We start from the raw sequence: 18,625 nt of genomic DNA, 5'->3' as shown, positions 1-18,625 counted from the left end.
TCAATTGTATTATATGCTCGCTGAGTGCTAGGGATCAGCTCACCCTTCACTCAGGGTACTCAGTAGACTTTCGCATCACCAAATTTAGATCAAATGCTCCAACCGTGTGGCACAATCCACTCAAGGGCATAACCTATTTATGACTACTCAGCACTGTACAACGAAGCTCGCTTATTCGTATTTCTCATCGTATTTAGGACGGTTGTAACCTACATATTGGAAGTGGAGGTGAATGTGCTACTAAGTTATCTACGTCTCTGAAAGCGCGCGCAGAATACTATTACGAGGGCTTCATAGTCGGTCCTACATAATGTCGAGAGTCTAAATAATCGTTGGCAACATATCTCGAGCGCAGACTGGCATATTTCCTCCTCACATGTAAAGCAACAACCGCTGGGCCAAATAGGTTGTTTTTACACAGGCTGCGGATGAGCCATTACATCTCGGTCACGAACGGGCCCATTAAAGGTGTTTTCAAGGATTGGGTACCTGAGAGATTCAATCGGTGTCTTGATTGGGAGCTCATATTGTGACTCCGGGCAAGATAGTTGATTTCCAGGTTGACATGGTTGGATGTTTGCCCTAACCAGGCCCACAAGTTCATAGAAATTGAAACCCATTGTCTACAAAGGTACCCTAACAACAATAGTTGTCTATCATCTGGTTTGGTATACTGTTCCGGCGGGTTCGTAGGAACAAGTAGCGCTTCCTAGGAGGAAGGAAAAGCGTTCAGCAGTGCAACATAAAGCTCCAATTTTAGGGATAATACACTAATAGTCATTAGGGCTCTTTAATACTGTATCCATCTTACTCTCTAGTATAGCTCTTACATTTCATTAATTATTTTATGCTAACAGTCAAAACATCATTATGTACAAGCGTAGCTCATCGCTTTCATAGATCATTAAATGTCTCTGGCATATAACCCAAATCAATATAGGGTCTTCCGTTCTCGCAGTGGAAGATGGGGATCGTATTTATCCCATACGATCTTATTCTTCCCATCCAAGTGGGCGCCCTCATCCGTGATCTTGATGACCGAATCGGTTTCCATGATCTCATGTCGACTGAAACCCCAATTATCGCGTGGAATCCATAATGTTGGCGGCGGCGATGAAATACACGGCTCAAAGTAGGCTGTTCGCAGTTCCTCTGGTGTGTATGAGATCTCTGCCACATTGCGACGTACTTTTCGGCGCAATGCTGCGTAGTCTTTGTACACGTTTGGGTGGAACCATCTCCAGAAGGCCAATGCGCGGGAGTTCCGGCGTTGCTCGTTGATTTCTGCCAAGGCGTCTTCCTTCTCTTGTAGCATCTCTTCCTCGGCATCGAGGGATCGTGGGAGGAAAGAGTTTAGCGGGGCTAGTGCTTCGTTGAGGGACATGTGTGCTAGGATGTTGCCGATGAGGAAGATGACCATGATGATCACCGGACCGATAGCACCCTTGATGGCACAGAGACCGATAAGGCAAATCTCGGCCAGGTAGAGCCCTGTCAACAGATGTTGCAGAGCGCGTGGGTAGACTAGACCCTTGGTGTCGACCTGAGTGTCATACACGAAGAGGAAGTTGTACCGATAAGCTTGGTATACAAGGTATAGACCGAGGAATGCAAAGCCGAGAATCAAAGGTGCGATGCATGAGTATGTCAATGCTATGCAGATCAATCAGTGAGCGTCAAGGATAAAAATAACATGGATCACTTACCAATCACAGCCATATTGGTAAAAACAGGGAAGACATTGCCCCAGCTGAGACTTCCAAGCTCGGCCCATCGCTGGAACAGACGACGCGGGGAATATGCAAAGAAAGTCGTAACAAATTTGAACACCAAGGCACTGACGATCTGAACAAGAGCCAACGAACTCATGCTCAATCCCTGCAGCATGAAGTAGGAAATGTAAAAATTGGTAGCCTTGGGTAGATTCTGTGCCAGGAGGTCTTTGACCGAGAGAGGATCCTTGACAATTTGTGCTGTAGCAGCTGATGCGGCAGACGTCAATGTGGTAACCAGGAAAACTTGCACTACCTGGAAGACGAAATGAGCGCTCTGTGTGAAAAGTTCAACCCGGGCCGTTGATGGAACTCCTGCTCTTCTGGCGCATACTGTACAAAGGTTAGCAGGGCCAAGCAAGGAGATGGAGTCTGCGAAGCATACCACGACAAATGATCGGAACCAGTGCCATCAAAGCGGCTAATGCTGCAGATGGAAGGAGACCCTCGATTGCGCCTGTGACAAAGTCGGGCAACTTGAGAATGAATTGGAGGAAGGGAATAAGGGTGCAAATATAACTGATGTTAGAGATTGCACCCACAATCGCCGAAGGAAATGACCAGAAGATGACCAATGCTGCAAGAAATCCTTGGATTGCGAATCTTCGGACAATTCTTTGCCACCAGCTCAGATTCAGTGCCGACCAAACAACCTCTCGGGGTGAGACTCCAACAAAGCGTGGAGTCATATGGAACGGCTGGTGGTGAGAAAGAGTCTGAAGGGCAATCTGCGCATCGGCCTGGCTGTTGAATTCCACGAAGATTGCAGAAAGCTGTTTCGCATCACCAGCCTGATGCTTAGCCTGGAGAATAGAAACCTCCTCGGTTTTCTTCGCTAGCTCGGTCCGATACCAGTGAATGGAGTCAACTTTCTTGCCAAAGAACTTAAGACGATGCGTAGGTCGCTGGACTTTGTGAGACCAAGCAGGATTGCTTGACTCACAGTCCAGACATGTGTCGATTCCCAGCTCGCCTTTCTCGATCGCCTTCATGCGAGCCTTATTTGCTCGCCGGATGAGCTTAGTCTCTGCGGTCTCTAACTTTTCGGCAAGACTATCTCGGTCCCCAACCAATGACTTCAGCTTCGAGCAGTCTGAGGTGATCCAAACTTGGCGGATTGATTCACCGAACACTTGGCGTAACTTCTTCTCGTTCTTGTACGCTTCAGGTACGGACATGAAGAGAAGTGTTCTGGACGACATTCGAGATGCGTAGGCCGGCGAGTTGAGGTATGCCTGGCGTAGATTCGCATAATACAAGCTCTCTCTGGTCACGACGTAAAATACAAAAGCTACCAGGATCAGTGGCTGCTCAAGAATGAACCACAAATTAACTTACTGAAGTACACGCAGCCCACTATAACGTTTGCATAGTATCTCCTAGAATCGGTGACGTTGCTGAAGCTCAGAATATCAAGCTGGTTGTTACCACCACCGCCAGTAGCATGAATTGGCAGTAGGATGGGCCATGTAATTACGCAGCCTGTTAGGCAAGTCGCTGCCAATACTCGCAGAAATCGCAGAAAGAGGTACCCATCTAGAGATGAGTGGTGCAGGACATGGTTGTCCTCGATTTTCAAGAACGTCCCGACCCAGTTGACCCAACCAGAGGGCAGTTCTGGACTTCGTTCATGGTCGTGGAGATCAGGTAAATGCGACCTCGGAGCGTACCACCGGCGCTGAGTGCGTCGAAAGATCAGGAACAGGCTAACCCAAAAAAGAGCGTATACAAGAGCCGGCAATAAAGTCATCATCAGTGCCGAGCCAGAGGAGCCACCTCCGCCAGTGAGGCTGCTGGCGACATCGCCCGAGGTGGACGACGCGTCGCCTCGAGACGACCCGACATTTGGGTCGCTATTTTGATCCTGCAGATAGCATTAGTGAGACTGTGCGGTTGTAAGCTGGAAATTTAAAGCGTACCAATGGACTCGACATGGTGATTGTGGCTTGTCGAACTCCCGGAGGAAACAAGAGTATATCAATCCAGCCAAGAAATTGACAGAGAATGTTCTGTACTCGTAATTTCTCCGTAAAAGCGAGAAAAAGAAATTAAGCCCCCCCCCTTGGCCCACACTTTAGACCTGTCATTGTTGATGAGATAGCCACATTCAGCTTCGTGCGCTGCAAAGCTGATAGGTGGGTCGAATCGAACCCAAAATCTCGGGACGCGTTAGTCGCTCGTCGATCTGATAGTTTGCGGGTCTCAGGGCACACTCCTCTCGACATTGTGGAAAAGGAGACGGGATGGCATGTCCACATCGCTGATCTCGCAAAGATTTGACACTGAAAGAATTCATATTGAATGGGCGAGTCTGATTCAGACTGTCGGGTGGAGCGCCGATCGCCGACACCCCCTGAACTAGAGAACTGCAGAGGTTCATGCACGTTGGACCAATGAAGCCGAGGTTCATGTTGTATGGGTCACTCTGCAGGATTTTGGATCCCCGAATCTGCGTCAAAAAGCAGCCCATGTCGCACAAACATTCTTCCTCGAGGTCAAAGTGTGTGAGCGATGATTAACAGTAGCAGTAGCGCCAGTTGGCTCTAACGTTTGTCGCCGTTGCCTCAACGCTTGACTGTAGCTGTGAGTGGTGTCGGACGCAAGGGGCCAGTGACTGGCGGTGACCACGGGGTGGAATGTGCCATACTGTAAGGCGTGGGCCATGTAGTCACACTGATTGGGACTCTGAACGTGCTTCCAATGATGTCGACTTCCCTTTGATCTGTCGCATTGTCTCATATTCCGATCTCAGCCCTGTTACACAAAGCATGGAGACGCGTACTGATCGACGAAAGGGTCTGTCCGAGCACTGGAAACTGGATGTGGACTGAGCTCGAGGTTGGCATATCTATGACCGTTTCATCTCTGAAGGGAAACAAGAGGTCTGATACATATCCAAGTCACGTCAGTATCTGCTCGTCGGCGGTGAGAAATGAAAGCATGTGGTTGTCTTTGTGTACACTTCAACTTCCAAATTTCCAAACTTCCAAGGTCTACATGAAGACCATCTTCGTTGAATATGGAAACCATATTCGATTACAGGTTTGTTGGTTAGAGCCTTGACATACCTGATTCAATTCCATGCATAATTTATTTGCAAACTATACTGGCTTCTACTCGGAAGTGGGCCGCTTGAGGTACGGCAAGCCGGAAGAGCCCCGAGAGGTTAGAGAGATGAATATAAATACGGATCCGAGTTGATCAATCGAACAAGACGCAGAACTTGTTCGTTATTCAACTTGAGTTATTCAACTTGAGCTATCCCCATCAACAATATCTCCCATATATCTTCGACCTCATGTTGTCTCTCAAAGGGAAAGTGGCCCTGATCACGGGCCTCGGCCAAAGCCAGCCAGAAGGATGGGGAATTGGAGCCGCAATTGCAGTGATACTTGCCCGACAAGGCGCACATATATTCGGTGGTAACCGTACTTTGTCTTCTACCGTTACCACCAAAAACACCATCGTGGCCGAGGGTGGAACATGTACTGTGGTGGAGACAGATGTGACGTCGGCTTCTTCGACAAAAGCTCTTGTGGATGCATGTATCGCCAAGCATGGACGAATTGACATTCTCATCAATAACGTCGGAAGGTCTGAGCCAGGATGTCCTGCGACGATGGCAGAGGAGGTTTGGGATTCTCAGGTTGATATCAATTTGAAGAGCGTTTATTTGATGTGTCACCATGTTTTGCCGATAATGGAGAAGCAGGGCAGTGGCGTTATTGTGAGCGTTGCCAGTATCGCTGGCTTGAGGTATATTGGGAAGCCTCAAGTTGGGTACTCTGCCACAAAGGCTGCCATTATTCAGTTGATGAAAACCACTGCTCTCATCTATGCGAAGAAGGGTGTTCGTCTGAATACTGTTGTTCCTGGACTCATGGACACACCGTATTCGAAAGGCTTGGTTTCCAGATACTCTGAAGGTGGAGCGGACGCTTATATGCAAATGCGAAATGCACAGGTCCCAATGGGGAAGATGGGGGATGCATGGGATGTGGCTAATGCCACGTTGTTTCTCGTCAGCGATGAAGCAAAGTACATTACTGGTCAGGAGCTTGTTGTGGATGGTGGCATCATATGTTCGACGGGGAGGGTATAAAGGGATAGAGTAGATTTGTGTAAATATACGAGTCACGAATTCTAACAATTGGTTGGAATTATATACAAAATCATAAATATCGTCCAAGTTAACGTGGTAATTCTATCTAATTGACCCTTTGATTATTATTTTCATTTTGAGACTTATGGCGAATTCAGTTCTTGGGCTCGCGATTCTCCTTGGAGACTGGCAAGAACTTCGTGTGTGAGCCAGTCGCAACCAGAGGGCCAGGTTCACCATCGACAAGTCGAGAGATCTTGATGGTAGTGAAGGCCATTGACTTTCCGACACGATCTGCTACCGCGTTGATGTTCAACGTATCCCCAGCGTGGGCAGTGGAAAGATATGAGACGTGGATATCAACGCTGGCACCAGTCTTCTCATATCCATGAGTTGCAATGGCCATTCCACCGGCCCAATCCATGATCGATGCAGACACTGCTCCGTGGATGGTACCCCGGGAGTTTACGTGATCGGGGGTGAGATCTAGACGAGCCTGCATCTGGCCGCGAGTGGCACTGACAATCTGGACATCCGAGAGAAGAAGCCGATAGATGGCACTGTCGTTCTTGGTTCGTCCCCAAACACCACGCACATGTTCTAATTCGGAGATGCTCATGGTGGATTTCTTGAGAATTTGGAATGTGGGGATGCGGGTTATTCAATTTGAAGAAGTAAATTGGAGATGTAGATGACGATGCAGAGTGAACAATTGAGCCAAAGAGAAAATGCGAGTTTGTTGGGGAAAAAGTTTTGTTGAAGTCCGACGGGTTCTTCCGCGCGGAGAGAGCCGCGTCGCGGAGCCGATCCGGGACACACACTTCCCGACTATACACTCATATCATTCGATTTTTGAATATATCAGGTCTGTTTCACTAATTCTCTCCCTGCTTCAAATACAGCTGCCGCCTTAAGCACCAATGCATCCTCCCACCGTCGCCCAATGATCTGCATGCCTATGGGCAGTTTCACGTCTGGTCGATCGGTTGCAATACCAAATCCGCACGGCACATTCAGAGCTGGATGCCCAGTCACATTAAATGGAGCAGTATTGGTTGTTACGCCTACTGCCTGAGATAGTTTCTCCATGACCGTCGCAGCTGGTCCCTCGGCGTCACTTTGCATCTTTGGATGCGGCATAGCAACCGTAGGAGCACAGGGCGTGACGAGAATGTCGATTTCTTCGAAGGCTTTGTCGTATGCAGCTCGAAGCTCAAATGCTTTTCTGTGTGCTTTGGCTTCAATCTTTGACCCAAATTGTTTATTGAGAAAGGGCCCGCTGAGCATGATGTTCACGACAGCCGGGTTAGTCGCAGTGAGCAACTCATACATCCTTTGATCAGGAGGCCATTGAGCTTGTATGTGTGGTGGTAGAAATGAGGGATATCCCGATGTTTTGCCTTGGCATAACCATTCAGACATCGACATCCTCGTTGCTGCGGTCCAGATGAGACTCCCATCACGGTGCATGGGCACAGATATATCTATCACCTCTGCACCCGCTGCCGTAAAGAATGACCTTGAAGTCTCCAACACAGTATCTCGGACCTGACTGGATAGCCCAGCAATTTCGAAAGATTCCCTGAGCAGCCCAATCTTCAAACCAGAGCCTAGCTTCTCTTTCTCCTGCGTGGAGCTTCGAAAATCCGAAAGGAGTTTTGGATAGTCTTGGACTTGGCTTCGGAGTGGAGATTCTGGTGTCATGCGAGGATCAATCCCATCATATCCTGTAATCACCTGAAGCAGGAGCGCAATATCCTCCAGGCTGGTAGCAAGTGGTCCTAAGTGATCAATCATTGGAGCCAGAGGAACCGCTCCAGTATATGGTACTAGCCCATAGGTGGGCTTCATACCATAAATGCCACTATATGACGCTGGTATCCTAACAGAGCCTGCTTGATCTCCACCAATGGCGAGATCCACTGTTTCGCCAAAATCCTTGCCTGATGCACGGTGGATGGCAGTGGCCGCAACCAGTGTCGCCGATCCGCTACTGCTTCCCCCAGATGTATAACTATACATCCAGGCATTGTGTACCGGACCAGTGGCAGCGCTGAACGAAAGTGGCGATGCGCAATAATTTTCGCATGTCGAAGATCCTTTGATAGTAGCACCGGATTCCAGTACCCTTGACACGACAGAGGCATCAATGGGAGACGGAGGAAGATTTCCGTCTTTACATAGGAGCTCGGTAAACGTGCCGACGGTAGTCGGTAAGCCACCGATTGAGATGTTATCTTTTATCGCTACCGTTCTTCCTTTGAGGGTATCACTTGTCGGAGATGAAGCCATCAGCTCACAGCGATGCCTCCAGGCATTCACAGGGTTGTCCTTGATTACCGGCTGCCAGTATGTCCGAGGATGTGTTGTTTCCACTGGCGAGAGAGCCGGATGGATATAGTCCTCGCTAGCCTCAATTTGTCGCATCACTGAATCCGCAGATTGTAGCAGGTGAAGATAATCTTCCTCGTCCGAGCCATGTGGTATTTCAATATTCAGCTCAGCTGCTGCCTCTCGCAGATCCTCTACCCGGATAGTAGATCTGATGGTATTTAGCCTTTGATCAAGTGAACGGAGATCGAAGAACAAACTGTGTTTTATCAGCCAAAAATGCCACAGACATGGTGTTAATTCGAAGGGATTTGCTTGGTTGAGAACGAATATGAGAATCAATAGTTGGCAATAAAGCAAAGAAAGCTATAAAGAGTATCGGCGCTGCCGATTGACGCTTGTCATTTCCTGGCGGGGAACCCGATTTCCTTCAACCCAAGAATAAATCGTTTCATGTTAGAAGTTCTATGCGAAAAACTGTTTTTGTATAATACTAAAGCTACATGCAAATCTAATTGGTCTTCATTCCTGGCCATTTGCAAGAAGAATCCGACCACCATCCACACAGAGCGACACCCCATCTACATAGGACTATAAAATATTTATCAGATCTCAGTCTCGTATCGTTCGTAGGATAAACTTACCCCTGCCTTGCTAACAAGATACAAAATTGTACCGGCAATGTCCTCGGAATTCCCAGCGCGCTTTGCAGGGACCTTGTCGAACAACGAGCTGAAGATGTTTCCCTCGGCGCCCACAGGATTCATGTTACTAGGAACGACTGTGGATATGCTCGGTTAGTAGAGTTGATTTATTTGTACGTCTTTTGTACTCACATCCAGGATTGATTCCTATCACCCGCACGTAAAATCGATTATATTTCGCGGCCAGCAGCTTGACGAGATGATCGGTCGCAGCCTTGCTCGTTGCATAGCTGGTCAAATCCACATTGGTGACATTGTGCATGCTTGCACACGAGCTTGTGACGACTATCACACCTCTTCCTTCATCTCGACCTTTGGTGCCGTTGCTCAGCTGTTGGTCAGCTGCTGCTGCGAGCAGAGACAGGAAAGCGATGCTTAAATAGTAGTGGGCAGTGGTGTTCACTTTGAACGTGTTCACCCAATCAGACTCCTCAATAGACCACATTGAAGCTTGGAGCTCAGTGAGAGGTGCTGTCAGCACATTGCAAGCTGACGGGGGATCGCGGCGAATGCCTGCGTTCGAGATGAGCATATCGACAGTCTTTTCTTTCTGTGATATCGCCTCGGCAAGCTCAGAAATTGAGTGCTTGGAGGAAAGGTCACAGGAATAGCTTAGTTTTCTACGTCAGTGGCAGTCTTAGAGGCTGAGTGAAGACAAACCCTTCTGCATGGCCTCCGGATTCTTTTCCCAACTCATTCAGTGCGTCGACCGTCTCCGTTATTGGGTCGGTTGGAAGAGCGACCACGTAGACTCTGGCACCATTCGTCACCAGTCCCTATAGTACGTTAACCTGAGGATCAGAAAAGATCATGATGAGAACCAACCTTGCAAATCATAAGCCCTAACCCACTGCTTCCCCCTGTGACCACAGCCACCCTACCTTTCACGTTGAACAAATCAAGGACTCCCAAAGAGGCCATACTTAATACATAAAAAGATATGATCAATTCTCTTTAACTATGGCGAATCGCTGCAAACAAAATATAGCACTGTTGAAGCTCTTCAAGCGGGGAGGTGTCAACGTGACTGTCGGCCCATCCGAAAAGCTCATATTGCGGTGAAAGGCTACGCATTCAAAACGTTAAATTTGGCATAGAAGAAATACCTTTTCTTTGGGGTAAGATTTCAAGTACGAAATGAAAGATGCCAGTTTATTTTCGTGCATTGGGTACAAATTCAATTTTCCACTGAGACGCTTGTTCAAATACTTCTTTAAATACTTTCTTAAATAGTTGTTCAAATATACTTGGAAATGCTGGATTTCACTTCAACAAATTGCTATTCAATATTACTCCTTGTAATGCTCCTTAGTCCGAAGCTCAGCAGCATGCAGGCATTCACTAGTCATCGCGTCATCCCTAGGAATAAGCTTGACCTTGAAATCCTTGGGAATAGCAACCAGGGCTGTCTTAAACTGGTTGTACTCCACATAATCGGTATTGGGTGGATTGGTCACACTTGCCACAATCTTGTAGGAGGAGATGAGCCGAAGCAATGCGGTATAGAGCAATCGTGAGGCAATGAATTGGCCAGAGCATGCACGCGACCCAGCACCGAAACTTAGGTGAGGTAGGCCAGCAGCCTCTTTTTCCACTGGGGGATTGATGGACTGGAGCCACCTCTCTGGGTCAAACTTCCCTCCATCAGGACCGAAGTGATCAACATCTGGGGGATTGGATGATTAGAAGATCTACAAGGGAGCTATAAGCAAAGGAATCAACTTACCGTGATTACCAGCCTGTGCATTGATCAAGATCATGGTTTTCGGAGGAATAATGGCCCCATTCCAGTTCACTTCGGTCACTGTCTTTCGGGGAAGACTCATTGAGCTGACAGTATAGTAACGCCCGGCCTCTTTGATGATTGCATTTAGATAGGGAACCTTTTCCTCGTGAATCGCACCAGTCCAAGCTTCCCGGATATCAGGATAGTACTTCTTGATGTCTTCATACGCCCGATCCTGCCAGATTTGTCCCTCGGGCGTAGAAAGAGACCCAATCGCCGAAGTCATAGTTCCAGGAATCGTCTCAAAGCCACCAGAGACAAGCGAGAGACAGATCGAGGAGACTTCGACCCCCGAAAGCTTTGTTTCTTCGTCCTTCAGAATAGCAGCAGAAATACAAGGCTTGTCGGTGCCTTTCTTGATCATTTCACGCACTTTGTCGAGAAGAAGATTCAGGTATGCATCGCGGCGCTCTCGGAGACCCTTTGATCTCGCTGTTTTTTCGTTGTTGGGAAGATACCGGAGGATTGGGATATAGTCTTGCAGATTCTCTGACGCACTTCGAAGCAGTGAGATTGCAGAGCCGACGTGCAGAATTTCACGTAGGAGATCGTCGTAAACGGCATCCATGCGAATACCGTAGCATAAGGTCAAAGTAGTGTTGAGAGCATAGCGTTGGATATAAGGTCGGATGTTGAGTTCGGTGGTACCGTTTGAACTGTCGCGATAAATGTCACGGACGATACAATAGCTCTCCAGATCAAACATCGGGTGGTAATTTCGTAGGGCCGGCCTTCCCAGCGCTGTTCCAGCCGCCTTTCTTTTCTTTCTGCATGACTCGTCCCACGGCGAAGAACCAATCGTAAACCCTTGGGTGCTGCTCACAACACCGTGAAAGGTGTAGAGCTTTGGTCTGTCGATGATCGCATTTTGATGTCCAAGCATCATTTTCTTGCAATCCTCAAACGAATTCACCACAACCGCTCGGGTGTTGCCGAGTTTGATCTGAAATACAGAGTGGCCATATTGCCGCCACCAGCCTTCACAAACGCTTGCATGATCTTCACCTAGCTTCAAGAGATGGCCAAAGACGGGAACTGCTCCTGGGATCTCGGGTAATCCTTTGATATGGGGAATGTCTGTTGCCAGTGTCCACTGTCATATTTAAGGTTAGGTCCGAAGGAATTGGAAACGATTCGAATATGGATGTTCTCACTTTATAGACAAGGTACAGCGCCAATGGGACGAGCACTAGAGCATAGGTTCGAGGGATAATGCCCAGAAGAGCCAAGTTATCTTCAAGTTGGAATGTGGACATATTGCTGTGTCTGGTCAGCTTTGTGCCTAAACAAAGTGCGAGCTGAAAGTCACGGCTGGAGCCCAGCTTTAAGTATCGTTCGTACAGACACGATGAAGTTCAACACAGTTGCCGGTCTCCAGCAATCTCTTCCTTGGCAAGACTAGTTCGATAAGCCCATGTATGGATGATAGTAACCCCTCACGTTGAATGGGACATCGGACAGTCCGACAGCCCCAGTTCGTACCCATGACATCACTACAAATCTACGATAAGAGAATAATTGTAGACAAATGTCTCTGACTTGGATTGGAAGAACGTAAATCCTCTGACGGTAAATTTAGGTATTCAAGTGATGTGGGCTCAGTTAATACGTTTTGTAATGGATAACTTAGAGCAATTTGTATGAGAATATGTAGTTGAGATCATCCTATGTACATGGACGGCTTCTATCCAATGCCATTGAAGATTTGACTAGTTTAAAAATTCCGCGATTTTATCGTCCATCCATCGAGTGTCTTCTGGGTTGCATCCACTGCCTGCAAGATGACCCCAGATTGATGGGATGACAGCCAAGACTGCCTTTCCCAGAAACGAGACCTCCTTCTCGCTTGCCTCCCATTTAAAATATTGATCCGTCTGACATGGCATCACAAGTATCCTCGTTTTCAAGTCGCCGAGTGCTTGTACAAGCGAAACTTGTTGACCCCCAATGAGACTAAGATCCGATCGTTGCCACATCCCGACCATCACCAAGAGATTATCGGGGTCCCAATCCTCATAGTTCTTTTCACCGATGTGTGCTCCCCAGTCTTGGAGATTTTTGAAGCCTTGAGATTCAAAAAGACGTTGTTCAAACCATTCGGCGCTCGTCAGCCATGCAGAGTATGCGCGTCCAAATGCATGAAGGCCCCGGATAGGTGGTTGTTTGCGAGACCGTAAAGACTTATCCGCATAGTCAATGGAGTTCAAAAGAGCGGCCTTGGGCCCCTCGAGGAATTGATAGTTGTGCAAGCTCGTCTTTGCAGATGAACAGATTACGACTGCGTTGCTAACCATCTTCGGGTACATGGCTGCCCAATGGTAGGTACACTGGCCTCCCATAGAAAAGCCAACCATAACATCTAAATGAGATATTTTCAGATGATTGGTGATGAGCTTGTGTTGGGCTTCGACGCAGTCTCTATAATCGAGCGATGAGGGAAAGTTGGGCGTGTTGGATGGGCTAGAGGATTCGCCATTGCCGAATAATGCGACCACAATAACCCGATATTCTTTCAAAGCGCCATTGGAAAAGTTCCAGGTGTTATTGATTCGTCCACGAAAGCATGTTGGAATCAAGGCAGTCTTCTTGCACGTCGGGTTGAACTCCCGATATGCTACTTGAGCAATCGGAAGTGTTGTTTGCTCTATGAAGGTGAAATTGTTCAGTTTGAAGTACTGAATCCCCGTGCTATCATAAAGAGACATAATCGGTAGATATTTGAGAGCACGAGAAGAAGTTCAATTGGTATTTTGGCGAATAAATGAAATTTTGGTAATGTTCGTGGGGATCGATCAACTGTCGGAGATTCCGACAGATGAACTATGTTACAACTCCCATGGAATTATCTTTTCATATATACACCAACGGCTTGCTATCCACTATAACTCAAAGATGGCCGTTGCCTTGATTTCCACCGCGAAACGAGGGTCTGGAAGTTCTCGAACCCCAATGGTGGCACGCGAGGGAGCGCTGGCACGGTCGGACCAGATCTTATTCCATTCCTCGTTCATATCCGCATATTGAGTCTTCATATCAAGAATGTAGACTGTAGCATCCACAATATTGTAGAGATTTGCCTTCCCATGTGAGGCGCCTTGGATGATGCTCTCGATTCTTCGAAGGACGGCCGCTGTTTGCTCGCGGACATTGACAGTAAAGCTGCCGTCTGGATTCTCGGTGACTCCCTCGAGAACTCCCTCGGGAGTTACGGCTGCGATCCCAGAGACGTAAATTGTGTGGTGTGTAGAAGGTTGAACCACGCGCGCATGGGAATATCGCATAGGTCCGGCGACCTTTTGGGGGTCAAGGAGGAATGATCGGCCGTTGGGAGACATAATTTTCAGTATAGATATGAGATTAAAGTGATAAATCACGATCCGCTTGCTCAGCCAGATCAATTTAGTGAGGATCCCTATCTTTATATTTTGTAATGGCTCCTTCACAGGTAAAGCGGAACCTCCGATGAGATATAGATCGCGGTGGCACCGAAATAACCGGGGAAACTCTCTACTTTACCCCAAATAGTAAATGGTTAAGATGGAGAGGATGATCGGAGTCCGGCCATACCTTATATGTCGTACTTCAACGGTTCCATTTAGGCCTGAAGACCAACATCACATCATAGGCAGTTGTACACATCTGGTGTTTATGATTAATTCCAGCACATTCCTCACTTCCCTAGGAATCAAGTTTACTCAGTAATAGAACAACTAGCCCGTAAGAAGGCAAATGGTACAAGCGTAGCCTTATCTTGACTTGAACCTTTCGGATTGGGCAAAGCGTCTCTCCTATCTCCCCCCGCACTACACCCATAATCCGCCATGAGTTGACTCGGGGGCTTTGATCCTCCTCGCAGTCATGACTGATTGTGCGAGGGCTGAGAGCTCCTGCAAAAGATGCCATCGCCGAAAGAAACGTTGCGACAAAGTACTACCGGCGTGTAAGGCATGTCAGCACGCCAAGGTGGAGTGTAGTTTTTTAGAGGATGAGACCCAAGTCGCCTCATACCCTGTCGCGTAAGCATTAATGTTGACTAGTATTGCGATCTGAAGAGAACTAACGTTCTTTAGCTACGTACGGAGCTTAGAGCTCCGGGTCAAAGAATTAGAGCAACAGCTCACCTCTTCCTTGACTCCCCAGAATTCCCAAAATGACCCGCTGTCATGTCCCTGGGACCAAGAGGCTGACATCCATCTGGATGATGAATTTTTGATCCCGGAGAATCCAATATCCTCTCCGCCTCGACAATGCCCTGATGGAAATGATGTCCCCGGTCCCGATGCCGTGCCGATATCCCCCCATAACCTGACTCGTTCGAGGCCCAAAACCGAAGATTTGGCCGAAGAACTAAGGCTCCTTTCTTTGGAGGCTGCAGCGGAGAGATATCTGGGCTCGTCATCTGGTCTCTCTTTTGCTAAACTTACTCAAGCCGTTCTCCGCCGTCTATCCCCAGACCAAGATGCATTCGTCTTTGACGGAGATATTAACGCCAATCACCATAACGCCTCTATATCAGCCGAATCACCGACTTTCAACCCCACAGTCTTTGACATTGATACCTCTATGCTATCACCATTGCCTTTGAACTCAATATTTGGGAATCTCGCCGAGGATCATCACGACTCGATGGATCTGGCATTACTGGAACCATCCCATATCAGTTACATATTGGAGTTCTATTTCGCTCACTCACACACTCTTTATCCGATTATCCGCCAAAATGAATTCAAATCTGTGCTGTGGAGGGTGTATGGCGACCCCTTGGATCCCTTGGCTCAATCGCCGTTATGGCAATTCAGGATCTGGATGGTCTTAGCGATCGGATCAACGACATATTGTTCAGTATCCTTGATGGATGAATCCGAATCAGTCCAGTTCTTCAATAAAGCGATGACATACTTTGAAGCCGCAATGGGATGTGGGGATCTGGTGAGTTCGATGCCATCACTTTCCGGAGAACGATTCTAATTGTCTCATGCGATCAGGGCGGTTTGGAAGTTTTGATGCTTCAAGTTTCTTACTCTTTTTTCAATAAGATTGGACCCAGTATGTAATGCCTAAATCTACCTCAGCGGAATATCCATCTAACATCGGCTAGATACCTGGTTCCTGGTAGGGGTTGCAGCTCGTATGGCAACCGGCATGGGGCTTCATACCGCAGAGATCTACCATTCTCTAGCTGTGGATGTCTCTGAACAGCAAAAGCGACTCTTCTTCTCTCTTTACATGATGGATCGGTATGTTTACTTCGGTGGCGCCTCGAACCTAAAGCTAATCTATTCCAAGTGTGGTTTCTTTGGCTTTGGGTCGACCCTTTGCTATACAAGATGATGACATTACTGTTGGGGTATCTCCAATCTCACATTATGCTTTTTCTGGTTCTTCGCTAATTATTCTCTAGCCTTTTGCAAGCGCAAATGATGAAAATATCCAGTCAGATGGTATCACTTCATCGTCAACATTGGAGCCATCGACCATGGCAGTCCCTCTCCATATCCTTGCGCTTCGCAGAATTGCAAGTGATATTGGAAGTCAAGTACATTCAGCAAGATATAGCGAGCGACAAAGCCCAGAGGAAAGAACGGAAACTGTTCAAAGTCTCCACAAAAGACTTATAGAATGGCGTCGCAATATGCCATTCCCTCTGCCAGACCTACAATCCAAAGTGCCTCATCTCTGCACCAGCTGGTTTGATTTGAACTACTACACACATGTCATCATGTTGTACCGACCATCTCCCTTGTGTCCAACACTGGACGTTCAAAATCTGAAGATTCTAGCCGAGGCATCTGGTATGGCCATTCGCCAAGCGATCAATTTGCGTAGACAGCACCGGATTGCCTATAATTGGCTTAACTTGGTCACTGTGTTCAACTCTGTGCTGTCCCTTATGTATACGGCCACTGCACAGCGCGAGCAGCTTTCTTTGGTTTGGGATAATTCTAAGGCAGCAGATGATTTGGAATTAGCACTGGAGTTGCTAGAGGCTTTTGGTAAGAAATTTCCGTCCGCAAAGAAGATCCAAAATATGGTCCAGGCGGTTTCGGACAACCTGAAGGTGTACAATATGACAGCCGTGTTTTGATGGAAAATTGAATTGATATACGAAAGTTAATGTTTCTTGGTGACCAAAGTCCTGAGATAGGAATTGGACGGGTCATACCTGGTTTTTAAACATGAAAATGACCGTGTTTGGCAGACTATCGCATAGCACTGTCGGATCGTCCGACATCACACATCATTAAGAATTTGAAAGGAGTATATTACTCAATTGCCTAGCTAAACCGCTTATTATAGATATATGGAAAAATCCTCGTACGGTGTGCCAGGGAGAATAATGGGCCTGATGTATTTGCCATTGTCAAGCTTGGCTCCAAAACTTCTTTGTCTAGTGGCGACCAAACTGTTCTATTGTGAATAGGATCAGAGGAGAAGAATCTTTTGGAAGAGGAAAATACTTTTGAAAGCGCTTCTGGGTAGACCAGCCATATTCAACACTTTGAGCAAGCACAACGATCAGCAATCGTCAACTATAGAAGCTTGGATGTTGGTACTGGTGGGAATTCTCTCCCCAAGGGGGTCGTAATGTCCAATCTCAAGGTCCTCTCGACCATGAATCATATTCTGTGGGATCTAACCCTTTTTGAATTGAATTAGGCAACTGTAGAGGATAATGGAAGAACTGTACAGTAAAAGGCTGTTGAGCCTCTGGAAGAGTGGGGAGGTGGAGCTCAGTGGGGAGCGGTGAACGACTGGCGATTGCAGAAAAGGGGAGACGCCAACAACTCTTCACTTCACTGATGGACTCGTTCAATTCATCCTTTGAGGATAAGCAGCCCTTTCCATTGCTGGCCGATGGTCCTGGATCCCCCGATGACCCCCAAGAAAGCTATGACGAGAGCGTAATCTCCCCCGGCTATGAGGAGATCGAGGTGGAAGACGATGCAGACTTCCAGTCTCATTACTCATTAGAACACCAATCGTTCTCGGATTCTGATTCAGATGAATCTTCTGAAAACATTGGTCGACATCATCCATTCCGCCAATCTTCCAGCTCTCTTCATGGCCCGAATGCATTTGCACCGCCATTCTACAACCGCCCGCCGACCCCTCTACCACCTTCTCCGTCACTCACGTCTCTTCTCCGCCCACCCTTCTCGACTACTACGTCGCGCCCAACCACCCCAGACAGCTCAGATGTAGAGACACCAAACGATACCGAGGCGGCGGTCGCCAAGTCAGCTCGTCGCGCAACGACCGTGCCACGCGCCAGTCCTAAAGTACCCACCTATGAGTACTACGGCTTCGTGTTATACTTGGCTTCTTCGTTAGCTTTCTGTAAGTCTCATGGATATCATATCTCGCGGTTCCGCGGTGGTGCGTATGCTAACGGCCCAATCCAGTATTCTATCTCCTCTGGTCTTATCTCCCCTCCCCATTCCTTCACCAACTCGGCATCTACTATTACCCCAACCGTTGGTGGTCGCTGGCGATCCCAGCATGGCTGGTGATGCTCTTGATATATATTTACGTTGCGCTCGCCGCATACAACACTGGCTACCTCACATTGCCTATGAACAGCATCGAGAATATTGTTGATGAGGTTGCGAATGTATCTGTCATTGATGGAAAGGCGCGGCGGCGGCCTGGCGGTGCATCCAAAATGAAACCAGGTGCTACCTCTTATCAGATCATGGGCCCCCAAAATCGCAAAGTCAATTGGCGCGAAATCTGGAGTGAAGGAACAGACGCAGTCATGGATGTGCCGGTAGGGGGCGTATGTGAGGTTTTATATGGCCAGGATCGTGAGGATGACTTCGATTACCCGGTGGCAGACTCATAGATTGGAATAATCAAATTATCTCAGTTCAACTTGATCTGTTTACATGTATTGATGCTTTTACTCCTATACCAATGACGTCGTGTTAAT

General features: G+C 47.7%; 10 protein-coding genes across 10 annotated transcripts; 3 read left to right on the top strand and 7 right to left on the bottom strand.

The window, feature by feature from the left end:
• Positions 1-931: 931 nt before the first annotated feature.
• On the bottom strand, positions 932-3,706 carry PENARI_c002G03371 (uncharacterized protein; the record flags this gene model as incomplete). Its single annotated transcript, XM_022627364.1, has 5 exons — positions 932-1,653; positions 1,707-2,105; positions 2,158-3,063; positions 3,111-3,636; positions 3,692-3,706. The coding sequence occupies 5 exons, from the start codon at positions 3,704-3,706 to the stop codon at positions 932-934; spliced, it is 2,568 nt and encodes an 855-aa protein (XP_022492391.1).
• Positions 3,707-5,070: 1,364 nt separating this feature from the next.
• On the top strand, positions 5,071-5,874 carry PENARI_c002G08781 (SDR family NAD(P)-dependent oxidoreductase; the record flags this gene model as incomplete). Its single annotated transcript, XM_022627749.1, has 1 exon — positions 5,071-5,874. The coding sequence occupies one exon, from the start codon at positions 5,071-5,073 to the stop codon at positions 5,872-5,874; it is 804 nt and encodes a 267-aa protein (XP_022492676.1).
• Positions 5,875-6,028: 154 nt separating this feature from the next.
• Positions 6,029-6,493, bottom strand: PENARI_c002G10326 (PaaI family thioesterase; the record flags this gene model as incomplete). Its single annotated transcript, XM_022627843.1, has 1 exon — positions 6,029-6,493. One exon carries the CDS (start codon positions 6,491-6,493, stop codon positions 6,029-6,031), a length of 465 nt encoding a protein of 154 aa, XP_022492274.1.
• Positions 6,494-6,735: 242 nt separating this feature from the next.
• Positions 6,736-8,497, bottom strand: PENARI_c002G00854 (uncharacterized protein; the record flags this gene model as incomplete). Its single annotated transcript, XM_022627192.1, has 2 exons — positions 6,736-8,416; positions 8,466-8,497. 2 exons carry the CDS (start codon positions 8,495-8,497, stop codon positions 6,736-6,738), a joined length of 1,713 nt encoding a protein of 570 aa, XP_022492298.1.
• A 230-nt stretch (positions 8,498-8,727) lies between these two features.
• On the bottom strand, positions 8,728-9,830 carry PENARI_c002G06448 (SDR family NAD(P)-dependent oxidoreductase; the record flags this gene model as incomplete). The annotated part of the gene is made up of 5 exons (XM_022627572.1): positions 8,728-8,796; positions 8,850-8,986; positions 9,042-9,520; positions 9,570-9,685; positions 9,735-9,830. The coding sequence occupies 5 exons, from the start codon at positions 9,828-9,830 to the stop codon at positions 8,728-8,730; spliced, it is 897 nt and encodes a 298-aa protein (XP_022492928.1).
• Positions 9,831-10,198: 368 nt separating this feature from the next.
• On the bottom strand, positions 10,199-11,951 carry PENARI_c002G02680 (cytochrome P450; the record flags this gene model as incomplete). The annotated part of the gene is made up of 3 exons (XM_022627324.1): positions 10,199-10,575; positions 10,636-11,788; positions 11,850-11,951. The coding sequence occupies 3 exons, from the start codon at positions 11,949-11,951 to the stop codon at positions 10,199-10,201; spliced, it is 1,632 nt and encodes a 543-aa protein (XP_022492179.1).
• Positions 11,952-12,404: 453 nt separating this feature from the next.
• Positions 12,405-13,400, bottom strand: PENARI_c002G08267 (uncharacterized protein; the record flags this gene model as incomplete). The annotated part of the gene is made up of 1 exon (XM_022627713.1): positions 12,405-13,400. The coding sequence occupies one exon, from the start codon at positions 13,398-13,400 to the stop codon at positions 12,405-12,407; it is 996 nt and encodes a 331-aa protein (XP_022492464.1).
• Positions 13,401-13,574: 174 nt separating this feature from the next.
• PENARI_c002G06055 (RidA family protein) lies at positions 13,575-14,030 on the bottom strand (the record flags this gene model as incomplete). Its single annotated transcript, XM_022627555.1, has 1 exon — positions 13,575-14,030. The coding sequence occupies one exon, from the start codon at positions 14,028-14,030 to the stop codon at positions 13,575-13,577; it is 456 nt and encodes a 151-aa protein (XP_022492956.1).
• Positions 14,031-14,591: 561 nt separating this feature from the next.
• On the top strand, positions 14,592-16,780 carry PENARI_c002G05017 (fungal specific transcription factor domain-containing protein; the record flags this gene model as incomplete). The annotated part of the gene is made up of 6 exons (XM_022627487.1): positions 14,592-14,635; positions 14,766-15,624; positions 15,681-15,741; positions 15,794-15,932; positions 15,982-16,042; positions 16,097-16,780. 6 exons carry the CDS (start codon positions 14,592-14,594, stop codon positions 16,778-16,780), a joined length of 1,848 nt encoding a protein of 615 aa, XP_022492795.1.
• A 715-nt stretch (positions 16,781-17,495) lies between these two features.
• On the top strand, positions 17,496-18,538 carry PENARI_c002G12122 (uncharacterized protein; the record flags this gene model as incomplete). Its single annotated transcript, XM_022627970.1, has 2 exons — positions 17,496-18,033; positions 18,099-18,538. 2 exons carry the CDS (start codon positions 17,496-17,498, stop codon positions 18,536-18,538), a joined length of 978 nt encoding a protein of 325 aa, XP_022492385.1.
• Positions 18,539-18,625: the final 87 nt, after the last annotated feature.

The sequence above is a fragment of the Penicillium arizonense genome, assembly GCF_001773325.1.
Source record: "Penicillium arizonense strain CBS 141311 chromosome Unknown PENARI_contig002, whole genome shotgun sequence".
NCBI classification, from domain to species: Eukaryota; Fungi; Ascomycota; class Eurotiomycetes; order Eurotiales; family Aspergillaceae; genus Penicillium; species Penicillium arizonense.
The sequence above is the reverse complement of the archived record's forward strand: the minus strand, read 5'-3'. Positions and strand labels throughout refer to the sequence as shown.